The 12912-nt window shown below is 41.5% G+C and overlaps 1 protein-coding gene across 1 annotated transcript in view; it reads left to right on the top strand.

Annotated features, from left to right (window-relative positions):
- The window catches only part of FBN1 (fibrillin 1), a 234792-nt gene extending 223034 nt beyond the window's left edge, over positions 1-11758 (top strand). The window contains exons 61-65 of the mRNA XM_034938728.3: positions 151-279; positions 1031-1150; positions 6079-6310; positions 9101-9275; positions 10452-11758. Coding sequence (XP_034794619.1) covers positions 151-279; positions 1031-1150; positions 6079-6310; positions 9101-9275; positions 10452-10841 — 1046 coding nt within the window. The 3' untranslated portion in view covers positions 10842-11758. The remainder of the gene's footprint in view (positions 1-150; positions 280-1030; positions 1151-6078; positions 6311-9100; positions 9276-10451) is intronic.
- Positions 11759-12912: the final 1154 nt, after the last annotated feature.

Below are 12912 nucleotides of genomic sequence, written 5' to 3'. Positions count from 1 at the left end.
CATGTATGTGTGAGCACACCTGTACATGTATGTGAAGAGTTGTTGGCCTTATTTGGCCTTTTCCGAGTTATCCTTCTAATTTTCTTTTAAATGATACAAAGAAAGCTTTGGGGAATTTTAACCCCTCTTTGCCCCCACTGCTTCTCATAGATAACAATGAATGCACCTCTGACATCAATCTGTGCGGGTCTAAGGGCATTTGCCAGAACACTCCTGGAAGCTTCACCTGTGAATGCCAGCGGGGATTCTCACTTGATCAGACCGGCTCCAGCTGTGAAGGTGGGTGGAGACCTCAGCTGCGATCCAGCTGGTGAATCCTTGTGGAGGTGGCCTGTGTGGCTATTGGCACCTTCATCATCAGCCTCTATGAGATAGCAGATCTGAGCCCAGGGGGGCACTCAGCTAAAATAGTGTGCACAGGTCCTGTATCTTAGAGAGTCGTGTTTTGTTTCATGCTTGATTGTGTCTAACACACATGCCTTTCCTAAGTATATCAAGACTTTTTCTGCTAAGTTTTTAATTTAACCTAATAGGGAATAACTCAGTCAAGAAAAATATACTTGATTTTGATTCATTAATTTTCTGGTCACTGGGTCCAGAGCCATAAAGGGATTTCCCCCATGTGGACTAAACATATGAGGAATAGCTCTTCTGATGACATTTAATTAGAAGTTTAAATGATATTTTTAGAAGTTGACTGTGGCTTTGACACGTTTTGGTTTCTAATTGTGGCACCAAAAATAAAAAAAAAAAAGAGCAAACACAAATAACTTATAACTTACAGAGCTGTCCCAGAGAGTGCTTTGGGCTTTGCACTAATTTCCTGACAATTTTTATTTGTAGACTTTGCCAGGGCTCTCTGAATGATTTTCTCCTTGGACTTAGCAGCAGTTCCAGAAGAGATATTCTTGAAGTTTTTGGTGGTAGAATAATGTGTAGGATGTGTAGGGGCCAGATTTCTTATTAGAATCCATCTGGCTTCAGAGAGAGATGTTGAGTTGGCATCATGATGGCTCTGCTTCTTTTTCAGACGTGGACGAGTGTGAGGGTAACCACCGCTGCCAGCATGGCTGCCAGAACATCATTGGGGGCTACAGGTGCAGCTGCCCCCAGGGCTACCTCCAGCACTACCAGTGGAACCAGTGTGTTGGCAAGTAACTTTTCCTCACTCTCAAGATGCATGGCTATCAGGTCCTATGAAGCAAAACACTGCTTGCTTTCTGAAGCTGTAAACGTGTTATTGAAGCAACAAATACTCATTTAAAATTGCCCTAACCTGGTTGAAACCCGAGGTAAGTAACAGTCTTTGCAAAACAGCAAACTAAGAAAAAAAATTATAATTGAGGGTGCTTTGAGAGCATCTGAAATGAAATGCCCCCAGAATTTCTTGAAGCGCAATATCCTCCACCCTCCCGCTGCACTGCTAGTCATCAGCCCACACTTGAGTTATGTTCATATCAGGGGTCAAAAAATCTTACTTATGACTGAAAAATATCAGCCAGCCAAAGGCTATTTTGAGTGGCTTTTGGCCTGAAGATGCCAAAGTAGTTCTGTTCAGCTCTACACATTTTGAGACAGAGCGCGAGCAGGAAACACAGCAAGGTTGTGTTTTTTTGTGTGTTTTTGTTTTGTTTTGTTTTGTTTTGTTTTTCAAGATTGCTAAATTCTTTTGATAATTAAGGGAGATCTACTGACTCTCTCATTAAATTGAAATGATGTCATCTTTGATTCTACAATGTCATGGGAAAATAACTCTTAATGCACATCAGAGAATCAAAACATTGTGAGTTTGGAGGGATACCAGAAGCCACTTAGCTCAGGCACTTTGTTTTACAGATAAGGACCTAGAAGTCCAGAAAGGGACGGTAATATTTCCTTGTCCAGTTCTTTTGTGACATGCTTGGAACTAGAACCCACAACTCTTAACTTTCTGACGTAGAGCTGCCTTTCAAGTGTCACATTCACTTGTTTATGTTCATTCAGCAAGCGTCTGTGGAGTGCCACTGCAAGCTTGGTGCTTTGGTAACCTGTTCTAGTTGCCACATTATTCTGTACAGAGCCCTCCTTAGCAAAAACTCAAAGAATTACTGCTTCCTGGGTGCAGGCTCTGCATTGCAGTGGTTCACTTTCATGCAGATGAAGACATATTTGGTGTGTTTTCATTTATCAAAATCATCTCTGTCATCTAGTTTGATTCTACACAAGACAGTTTTGCAGTGGCATGTAGGGTTGACTGAAGTGACCCCTGTGCTATAGGAGTTTCGACTGCGTGAGTCTCTGGCTAGCTATCTGGTTTTAATAAAAATGTCTTTGTTCATTAGCAGCTCAGGGAGGTCTTTGATTTTAATCACCAGTTTCTGACATTGTTCACAGAACTTCCAGAGTGAACTTTGTTGATTCAACACCCAGTTTATGAGCCTGTCTGTTCTCATTATTTAGGTCATTTTAATAACACTGGAGCTAAGTGAAAAAAACATAAGAGAGGAAAGGTATGTCGCTCCTGTACCTTATCCTCCTCCTCCTACCATCAGTCTGAGGATGGTAGAGGCGACCAGGCCATGCACTAGTGTCCTGGAGATTCTGCTCTGGTCTCGTGAAGATCATCTCCTGGCTGGACACTCTAAAAAAACAAGTTGATTTAGAAGTCAGAAGAAGTTTGGGGTTCTTAATATCTCCAAATGCCAAATTGCTCTCATCAATCTTGAGAATTAGAGTTATCTAGATGAGCATTGCCTTGGGCTAAAATAGCTTCCCCAGAACCACAAGAAACAGAGCAGATCTCTTAGACCAGCCCTCCCTGGATCCTCACTCCCAGGTGGCTGGAAGTTCACTCTTTGGGGTAAGAGGGCCACTAATTTCATTGCTTTCTAGAAGTAAATTTCAAAAATTCAGCTTGCAGATAGATAGAGTTGACCCATTTTCCCCTAGAGAAAATGAGTAAAAGAAAGCCCATCCTGCATTTGTGAAGTTTCCTATCGGTACTCCCTTAAGGCCACAGCTAACATGAACAGTGCAAGCTGGATGCTGAAACCTTTGATTTTAGAGGACAGAGTGGTGGGTTTCAATCCACTTTTAAGGAGTAGTTTTCAGACTTTAATGCTATTTTGGTAAAATTCGAATTGTCTCTTTTTATAAAACAAACAAAACCCTCACCCATCTAAGTACCAACTGGAAGAATAAAACAAATATTTTGGAGTGTAAAAAAATTCCTTGTGGAGTCATTTGCTCCAGAGTGCAGAGGATGAAAAAGGTCAGGAAAAGTGCAAAACATGTTAACCAAATCGTGGTGTTTGTATATTGATAAAAAGGGCGAGTGCACAAACATGCTGTTTTCAAACTGTAAACACTGAATATTTGCCAATTTCTTATTTTAATCTGTGCTCTACTCCATCCTACCTCTCCAACCTAGATAAGCAAGTTTAATTTAAACTTTATTAAATTCTCAGGGAAGGGAGAAAATGTAAAATAAAATTTAAAAGAATGTGAAAGGAGAGGGGGAGAACTCTTGATAGTTGTAGTAACACAGATAGATGCTCAAAGTTAAAAAGAACCTTAGAGATCTAGCCTTCCCTCTTTCCTAATATATAAATCCTTCTCTAACTTCCTTGCTTATCCCAGTTTGGCTTAAATACCACCTTGAAGGGCACCCACTTTCTCCCAAGATAGCCCAATCTATGTATAGACAGCTTTTAATACTTAGAAATGTCTTTTTTTGGTATAAAAAAATCATTTCTCCTCCCTCTAATTTCTCACCATTGGTCCTACTTCTGTTCTTTGGAGGAAAAAACACAGAATAAATCTAAGCTATAGAATGACAAGTCTTCCCCCTCATATACCCACGCCTTGCAGGTTTTATTAGTCAGGGTCCCAGCAAGAAGCAGATGGCTGAGGCCAACCAAAAGTGAGGGACAGGGGAGCAGAGCTTGCTCATGCTCCATAGATCAGCCACCTGGGGCCAAGAGCAAGTGGAGAGGATGGAGGATGGACTTGGAGGAGCAAGAAGACATCAGCCCAGGGGTGTTATCTCCAATGAAGTAAATATGCTTCGTTCTTCATTCTTTGTTTGACATGGAGCTTGGTGCCAGTGGTTTCTGTTGCTCTCTATTGCACAGTTTGTCCTCAATTTAAAATAAGGAGAAAGAACACAGATAACGTGTTGAGCACAGAAAGAGAAAGGGAAGAATGAGAAAGATAAAATTATTATTTCTATTTTAAGAGCCCTGGAGCCTAAGTGACCTTGGATGAAGACTTGAAGGTCTTTGGATACAAAAGATTTTCAGACAGGCAGTTAAGATCAAAGACCTGTAGCTGAAGGGAAGGAGGGAAAGAGAGAAGGAAGGAGGGGAGGAGGGAAGGAGGGGAGGAGATAATGAAGGAAGGAAGGAAAGGAGGGAGGGGAGGGGAGGGGGGAGGGAAGGAAGGAAGGAAGAAAGAAGGGAAGGAGAGAAGGAAAGAAGGTAGGAGGGAAGGAGACATGGAAGGAGGGAAGGCAGGCAGGCAGGCAGGTAGGAAATGTGAATATATACTAAGTATATACAAGTGAGCATCCTTCCCCACCACTTTTATCCACCTGTTTTCTAATTTAAAAAAAAAGAAAAAATAGATTTTTTGAGAAACATTATTTTTCTTTATAAATGAATCTGCCTTAGCAAAGAAGGTAAACTAATTACAGGAGAAAGGAAGCACCAGCTTAAATGTGGAGCGTCTCTTGAGAGGCACTGTGGTATAAAGGAAAGCACATGGATGGCCTTTGCAGTCCAACAGACCTGGCTGTGAATTTCTGCCCCGCTGCTGCTGGCTGTGAGATCTTGGAAGAGCTTTCTGAGCCTCACTTTCTTCAGCTGTAAAACAGAGAATATAATACCTCTTTCTCAGGATTGTTAGGAAAGCTAAGGAAATGAATGGGCAATACCTGTATCCTATCTATCATAAAATAGGTATCTAATAAACATTCATTCCCTTCCCCTTCCTCTCTTCCATAGGAAGTGGTTATTCGCTAAGTGAAGAGAAGGCCAATCTATCTACATTCAAATGAACGTATGCCTGAAAATGGACTATGGCAGTTAAGAAATGTCTTACCAGCAACTTTCCAACCTGCCCTGCAAAGGCAGATCTACAAAAATATATTAGAGACTTCCAAAAATTATAAATCAGAAATAATGAGAAACTCATGGTTTCCCCCCTTCTAGTTGATTTTTTTAAAGTAAGATTTCTTTTTCCTGCTTCTTAGCATCAGACTTGGCAGGTCCCTGTGGGTAGCCAGCCCTGCAGCTTCTGTCTCTCTTGTGGGTTTTCCCCAATTACTGCTTGTGAAGTCTGCACCAAATCTCTTCCAGCCACACTTAGTTTTAGACAGGGCTCAGACACTCTGGGCAGGAGGCTGGTTTGAATAAGGAGGGGGCCGATTCGGTGATGGGAGCAGACATACCAGAAGGCATTATTCATCTCCCAGAACAGGTACCTGGGGGCTTTTGCAGAATTTTGAAAAGGAAGTCCAAGTGGGGCAGACACGTGGGGCAGACACTTGGGGCAGGATATCAGCCTTTGCCAGATCAGCATATCCTGAAATAGGCGGACAGGGAAAGCAGCCTGCGGGAAAATGGTTGGTCTCTGCTTTTGAGATATTTGTCTCCTCGCTGGGCACTTGTGAAGCAAGTACGCAGAGAACTGCAAGATTCCTTTCCTCCCCCCTTGAACCCTAAATCTTAGCTACGGACCAGCACCATGTTGGTTCATGACCGGATGTTTACATGGAGCAGAAGATACCAGTGTTGACTTCTGATGAGAACTGGAGTCTGCTGGTCCTCAGAATGCCATCCTCTAATGCCCTCTGCCTGGTGCATTTGACTTCATCTTCCATGTTTCATCTTCCACATTTACTCACAACATAGCAAGAAGCCACATCCATGCCCGCATCTTTCTCTGCTGTTGCTCTCCCCACCCAGCCACCTCTGCCTGTCTTACCTTCCTGAGAGCCTAGCTGAGGGCCAGCTGGCCGGCAGCAAGTGGCCAGATCCAATGTCCTCAATAGAAATCTCTGGCTGCTGCCACACATGCCGCTTCTTATTTTGCCTGCAGATGAAAACGAATGCCTCAGCGCTCACATCTGCGGAGGAGCCTCCTGTCACAACACCCTGGGGAGCTACAAGTGCATGTGTCCCGCCGGCTTCCAGTATGAACAGTTCAGTGGAGGATGCCAAGACATCAATGAATGTGGCTCTGCGCAGGCCCCCTGCAGCTATGGCTGTTCCAATACCGAGGGCGGTTACCTGTGTGGCTGTCCACCTGGTTACTTCCGCATAGGCCAAGGGTAAGCAGTGCTCTTCCTGGTCATGGTTGGAGATTCTTTCATTCGTAATATAATTAAGTATACTGAACTCAAAATTACCTGTCCTAGCAGAGGAGAACCATGCTTTTTGTAATCCTAAAATTAATTCCAGTTAGCTTGGCAAAAGTTTTAGGTTATTTTATTTGAAAGGAAGCATCTGGATTTCTGGAAACGTCAAACAAAGTAATGAAACTACATTGTAAATATCTCGCTATATGACTTCTCTATCTTATTCTCTTGATCTTCACATCTTGTTGGGAAGTGATTCATCTCTCTGTAAACACACCTCTCTGCCAACCCATGACAGAACTGGGCTCACTCTGCACACGACTGATCCACTCTTCTCCTGGGGCAGGGAGGATTCTATCTGGACTTAAAATGCCTTTGTATCTAGCTCCTGTTAGGATAAGTCAAAGACATCCCTTTGGGTTGAAAATTATTTAGGGTTTTAAATTATATTTTACATTTCAGACTTGAATTTACATTAAATTTTACCAAAGGTGCATTGAAACACTTACTGTATTTTCCTGGTTAAAAAAAGAAAAACAAAAAAAACACTTCACCAAATTATAGGTGTGTCTGTGTGAGAGTTGGGGCAGGGAAGGCCTTTTGTTTTTTTTAGACGGAGTCTTGCTCTGTCGCCCAGGCTGGAGTGCAGTGGTGCAATCTCAGCTCACTGCAAGCTCTGCCTCCCGGGTTCACGCGATTCTCCTGCCTCAGCCTCTGGAGTAGCTGGGACTACAGGTGCCCGCCACCACGCCCGGCTAATTTTTTGTATTTTTAATAGAGATGGGGTTTCACCGTGTTAGCCAGGATGGTCTCGATCTCCGGACCTCGTGATCTGCCCGTCTTGACCTCCCAAAGTGCTGAGATTACAGGCGAGAGCCACTGTACCCGGCCGGGAAGGCCTATTTTTATTTTACCCAGTGATTTAAAAGTTTAGTGTTAAGTTTTCAAAGTTTGGATCTTTTTTCCTGCTGAATTAATCTGGACTCGGGTGTCCACCTAGTTTTAGCTATCCTGAGAGGAAGTGCACATTTTAACTTTTTAATTAGGAACACATACACATTAAATATATATATACATTATGTACTCCCCCACATGCATGTACACACACACCCCCCACACACATCCACACTTATACCAAATTATTAATGTAGCAGTCTTTGATTTCTTGACATACAAACATCAAGTGATTCATTTTGGATCTGGGTAGGTAGAAGAATGTTTCGTGGGAAGCACACAGAATGCCAGCAATCGGACACAAATTCCCAGATGTTTGTGTCTGGCTCTCAGTAGACTCATTCTTTATAGTTTAATGCCAGAACCATTTTTTCCCAGCAAAAATTGTGACACTCTAAACTGGCTTTTGGCCAGTGGGATTTTGTAGTCACACTTCTTATAAGTGGTGCTCCCGGGATATGAAAATACTGGAAAGGAGTTCTGAGAAAGGAACCAAAGCCTGCAAATTTGCAGTTTACCTCCTAATAATTTAATCATTGTGTGAATGTATACACATGCGCACACACCCACAGGATGAGCATTTATCACTTCATCCATTGTATTGTTTCTACATATGTCATGTTGCAAGATAAAGAGGAAAGGAAATGTATTGGACTCTGGCAAGATTGGGGGAAACAGTAGGAACCTATAAACTGCTTTGAAATACAACAGATATTCTGTTCATTGGCAACATATTTTGAATCCTAAGGGTATATAGGAAAATTAGTTCTAAAGAGCAGATCAGCTATTACAGAAAAACAGATAAATAATTTTTGGTCTATATTATGACCCATTGTTAGAAATCTACCCATTTAAAACAGTTTTGGCCTCTCCGAATCACTAGAATGGACTCTGCCCCCGAATAAAGATTCTTTTAAGGACCATTCAAATGTTTCAACACATTTGGAAAGAGGAGCTTGATAAATACACATTCCAAGTGGCCTCTGAAATAGTAAGCAGAATAACAAAACAAGGTACTTGTGAAACATTCGAGCCTCCCTCCATAACTTGGCTTTGATAACTGAAAGGCAAAGAAAAACAGCTGAACGAATTCTCTCTTGGGCATGGGTTTGTTTATCCATCTTCACATGAGTCAGAGCCAGTGGCCCTAGTGGTTTTGAATGACTTGAAACAGTTTCCCACAGTTGGGCAAACTCTGATACATGCATTTTATATACGGCATATCTTCATAGTTTATTATTAAATTAACCTTCATTATCAACCAGAGCTTTCTTCTTATCCTCAGTAGCATAAGCAAAAGTGAAACGTCAAGGAATAGGAGCAATTGCTCCAAAGCTTGAGTGAGAAAAAGTAATGATGGAAGTGGGAGAATGCAAGAAACTCAACAGTGATGTCTCACACCTTGCTCACTCCCATGGAGCCTGTTTCATAAAAAGAAGCCATTTTTATTTAGCCTCCCAAGTTACATGGCCTCCCTCATCTACTATTCTCTTGTTTCCACTCTGTGTCTCCTCCCCAGTATAAGTACTGCAAAATGCTTTCCATGTTAGGTTTGGGAATGAAGAGATAAATAAATATCCAAGACAGGGTCTTGATAGGCAGTAGAAGGAAATCAATACATTCAGGGAACTGGGAATTAGAGGCCAAACAGAGGACCTCAATGTAGTTCTCAGAACTAGCTGATCCTCCAGTGGACAAGCAAGGGCTGTATCTCACGACTGCAAGGAACAGGCTTCACCAGAACTCTTGTACCACCTACCTTGTCTTCCCATTCTAATGAAAAACATCTATGCTCCCCTTCTGCTGCAGGCACTGTGTTTCTGGAATGGGCATGGGCCGAGGAAACCCAGAGCCACCTGTCAGTGGTGAAATGGATGACAATTCACTCTCCCCAGAGGCTTGTTATGAGTGTAAGATCAATGGCTACCCCAAACGGGGCAGGAAACGGAGAAGCACAAACGAAACTGATGCCTCCAATATCGAGGTGGGTCAGAAGTTAGTTTCTCCTGATGTCTCCTGTGGTGGAAAGCCCTTCCAGATTCCTGTGGTTTCCTCCAAGGATGCTCCAAAGTGTGAAAAAGCTCCCCAGGGAGAAACTCCAGACATTCCCTGAGCTCTAGGCTGTATTTTACAAGAGGCTGTGGGGCTTTCTGGAGTTTCTTGCTGCTTTTCGGGAGTGGCCATTTGAAGGTTTTCACATACTTGCTCATTTCCTCTGTCTCGCCAAAAAAAAGTCAAATACCCACCCAAAGTCTGCTGAAAGGATAAGGTCTGAGATCCAGGACAGCAAGTGGGCAGAATAGCGAAGTGACATAGTGCTCCCTACATAGGGATGCCAAGTTCTGAAAGCTAGAGGCTCCTCTACTGAAAAGAGCCATGTGGAGTGTGAGGGAACTTGGATTGTAGACAAAAATAACGTGGAGCTGAAGCAGCCTGGTTTCCTTTGCCTACGGCTGCTGCAGCCTTTCAGTCAACTCAGAAGTGCACAGATATTCACCCAGACCTCTGGCTCTGGGCCCATAGAATCCAGCACATGTGGTCCCAGAGAGGCAAGTAAGAAGCCAGGTGAAAAGCATTGAATATTAGCAGATCATCACAGTCAGGAAGTAGGCTCATAGGTGTGTCCTTAGGAGAAGATGGTTTTGCGTCAATGAATCAAATTGAAATAGTCTGGTTCTTCGTATTGGTGCTGCAACCCATCTGCTGTCGTTTAAGAAATGAGATAAGTCTTTGGAAAGAACATAATCTATTAAAACAGTGGTTCTCAAACTTTAGCATGCATCTGAATCACCTACTAGGTCTTGTTAAAATTGATTGTTGGGAGACATCCCCAGGGTTTCTGATTCAGTAGTTCTGGGGTGATGCCGAGAATTTGCATTTCTAACAGATTCCCAGGTGATGCTGATGCGGCTTGTTCAGGGACTACACTTTGAGACCTCCAGATACAAATGATTTCAACCTGCCTTTCTTCCTGACATCAGTTAATATTTTCAAATATTACAAATATGTGCCAATTTAATACATTTGTGGTCTAAACAAAATGCTTTCAATATTGTGTATGCAGCATAAGGCAGAAAATTGTATTAGTGTGAAATTTGAGTCATTTTTTATTTAATATGAGAGCTAAGTGGCATATGTACATTGCCATGTGTCTTTCCAGGATCAGTCTGAGACAGAAGCCAATGTGAGTCTTGCAAGTTGGGATGTTGAGAAGACAGCCATCTTTGCTTTCAATATTTCCCACGTCAGTAACAAGGTTCGAATCCTAGAACTCCTTCCAGCTCTTACAACTCTGACGAATCACAACAGATACTTGATCGAATCTGGAAATGAAGATGGCTTCTTTAAAATCAACCAAAAGGAAGGGATCAGCTACCTCCACTTCACAAAGAAGAAGCCAGTGGCTGGAACCTATTCATTACAAATCAGTAGTACTCCACTTTATAAAAAGAAAGAACTTAACCAACTAGAAGACAAATATGACAAAGACTACCTCAGTGGTGAACTGGGTGATAATCTGAAGATGAAAATCCAGGTTTTGCTTCATTAATTCACCATCCAGAGACCAAATAATTAAAAGAAAAACAAATATAGATAGGTAGACCTATATTTTCCCCCAATCAGAATCATCATATCATAGGTACAATCTTTCACCAAGTAAATTTGTATAAATAAGCACTATTCTTTGTATTACCAAAGCAAGGTACAGGTGACTACCCTAGTTCAAAACAACCACTTTCTCAGGCTTCTCATGTGTGTAGCTAAGCTACCTTGTCATATGTGTTGATTCTTGAAAACTGGGACGTGTATTTCCATTGGGGGTTGGCCATTTATGCTGACATGCCATCCTTCCAGCAAATGTACAGGAATGTGCTTTCAATTGATGGACTACTCTGTTTTTTGCAAATTTGTAAACTTTGCTTCTCCAAATACAAGTACTACGTTGTCCATTTATGGTACCTATTTGGTGCTAGTAAATTTTCAAACTAGATTTATAAATGCACTGTAATATGTACACAACTTAGAAACCAAATTACAAGTATTCAGTTCCAATACTTCATTAATTTCAATCAACCAAAGTTAGTTCAGTAGCTTATCTCAGTTATGAGTATAATACATTACATGTAAATTAAGTGTGTGTATACTGTAATCGTGCTATTTTTTATCATTGAAACATTTATAAACTAGAATAATAATGCCCTTAATGTGAGGGTTTGTAATGGTGCTTATTAAGACCAAAGACTTGTTAAATGTATACACCAAGTGGTAATGAAATTTCTGTGACTGGCCCACACGTGCATAGAGGTCTGGGAGGACCAGGAAACAGCCTCAGTGGCCAGAGGATCACCAGTGCATCCTTCATCACAGCATGTGCAATATGCCAAGATTACCCTCGGTCATTCCTGTCAACAAGGGGTCAATGTCATAAATGTCACAATAAAACAATCTCTTCTTTTTTTTAGTTTACCCCTTGGCTTTGTGTTCTTGCATGGATTTGGGGTTGGAGGGGCCATTCCGGAGGCTAAATAAAGTCTCCTGGATTTAAATTATCCTGGGTCTCTTACTTATGGCTTATGAAAGTACCAAATGTATAACCACTAGAAGAAAATTTAACGTATGAGTCGATCCTTGTTTTATCCATTGCAAGTAGCAGAGTCTGGTGTCATTAACCTGACTTGCTTGTGAGAAATTTAGATTGTAGAGTCATTTCTGAAACATGACCTAATTCATCTTGTGACTTTTAAATAGTCTTAAATACCAAGTTCAGTCATTGTCTTAGAGCACATGAATTTCATTATAATAGATTTATCATGCCCCCCCTCTCAAATATACACAGTTTTGGCAAGCCTTAGGTGTTCTGTTCCATTTTTTTTTTCCCCTAAACATCTTTCGTTAGTCAATGCTCATCTAATTACAAAGGGATAATCCCAGACTGTATCCCATTGCTGTAACTTTTGGTTTCTTAATGTCATAATTTTTAAAGTCTGTTTTATTTTAAGTGCAATATTGAGTATTTAGCTGTTAGGCTCAATCCGTCGATATGAAATAATTTTTTAAATTCCTAAGGGCAGGAAAGCATTTCGTGGTAGTGAAAATAAGAGGAAATAAGATTGCATGAAGGTGGGGGGCGGAGAAACTAGGTAGGACACAGGAAAGTGCTCTCAAAAAATCTTTGAAGAGCTCAGCTGAAAAAAATGGAGTAGATTTGGCTCATACTATTCCGGAAGACAAAACCAGGGTCAGCTGATGTCAGCCCCAGTTTAATACACACGGTCCCAATTATAGAGCTACTCACTGAAAGAATGGGTTTCCTTGCATTGTGGTGAGCTCCCTGTCACAAGATAGAAGAGTTTCAGTCTAGGCTTAATGGCAACCATTGGACAAAGATGCTTTCTTCCACCTAACAGGCCATTAACATCTTAAAGGTATTTTTGTATCTCTTAATTTTGTTTATAATAGGTGCTCAACAGAATGAGCTGAATGGCTGTTACAAAGGGGGTTTGTACCTTGGGTAAGAGATTAAAATATAACTCAAAATTTCCTTCTAACGCTGCACCTATGGAACCATGTGATAGAGGTGTATTAAAATTGTTATCAAAGAATATATAGCATATGGTAAA

The sequence above is a fragment of the Pan paniscus genome, chromosome 16, assembly GCF_029289425.2.
Source record: "Pan paniscus chromosome 16, NHGRI_mPanPan1-v2.0_pri, whole genome shotgun sequence".
NCBI classification, from domain to species: Eukaryota; Metazoa; Chordata; class Mammalia; order Primates; family Hominidae; genus Pan; species Pan paniscus.
The sequence above is the reverse complement of the archived record's forward strand: the minus strand, read 5'-3'. Positions and strand labels throughout refer to the sequence as shown.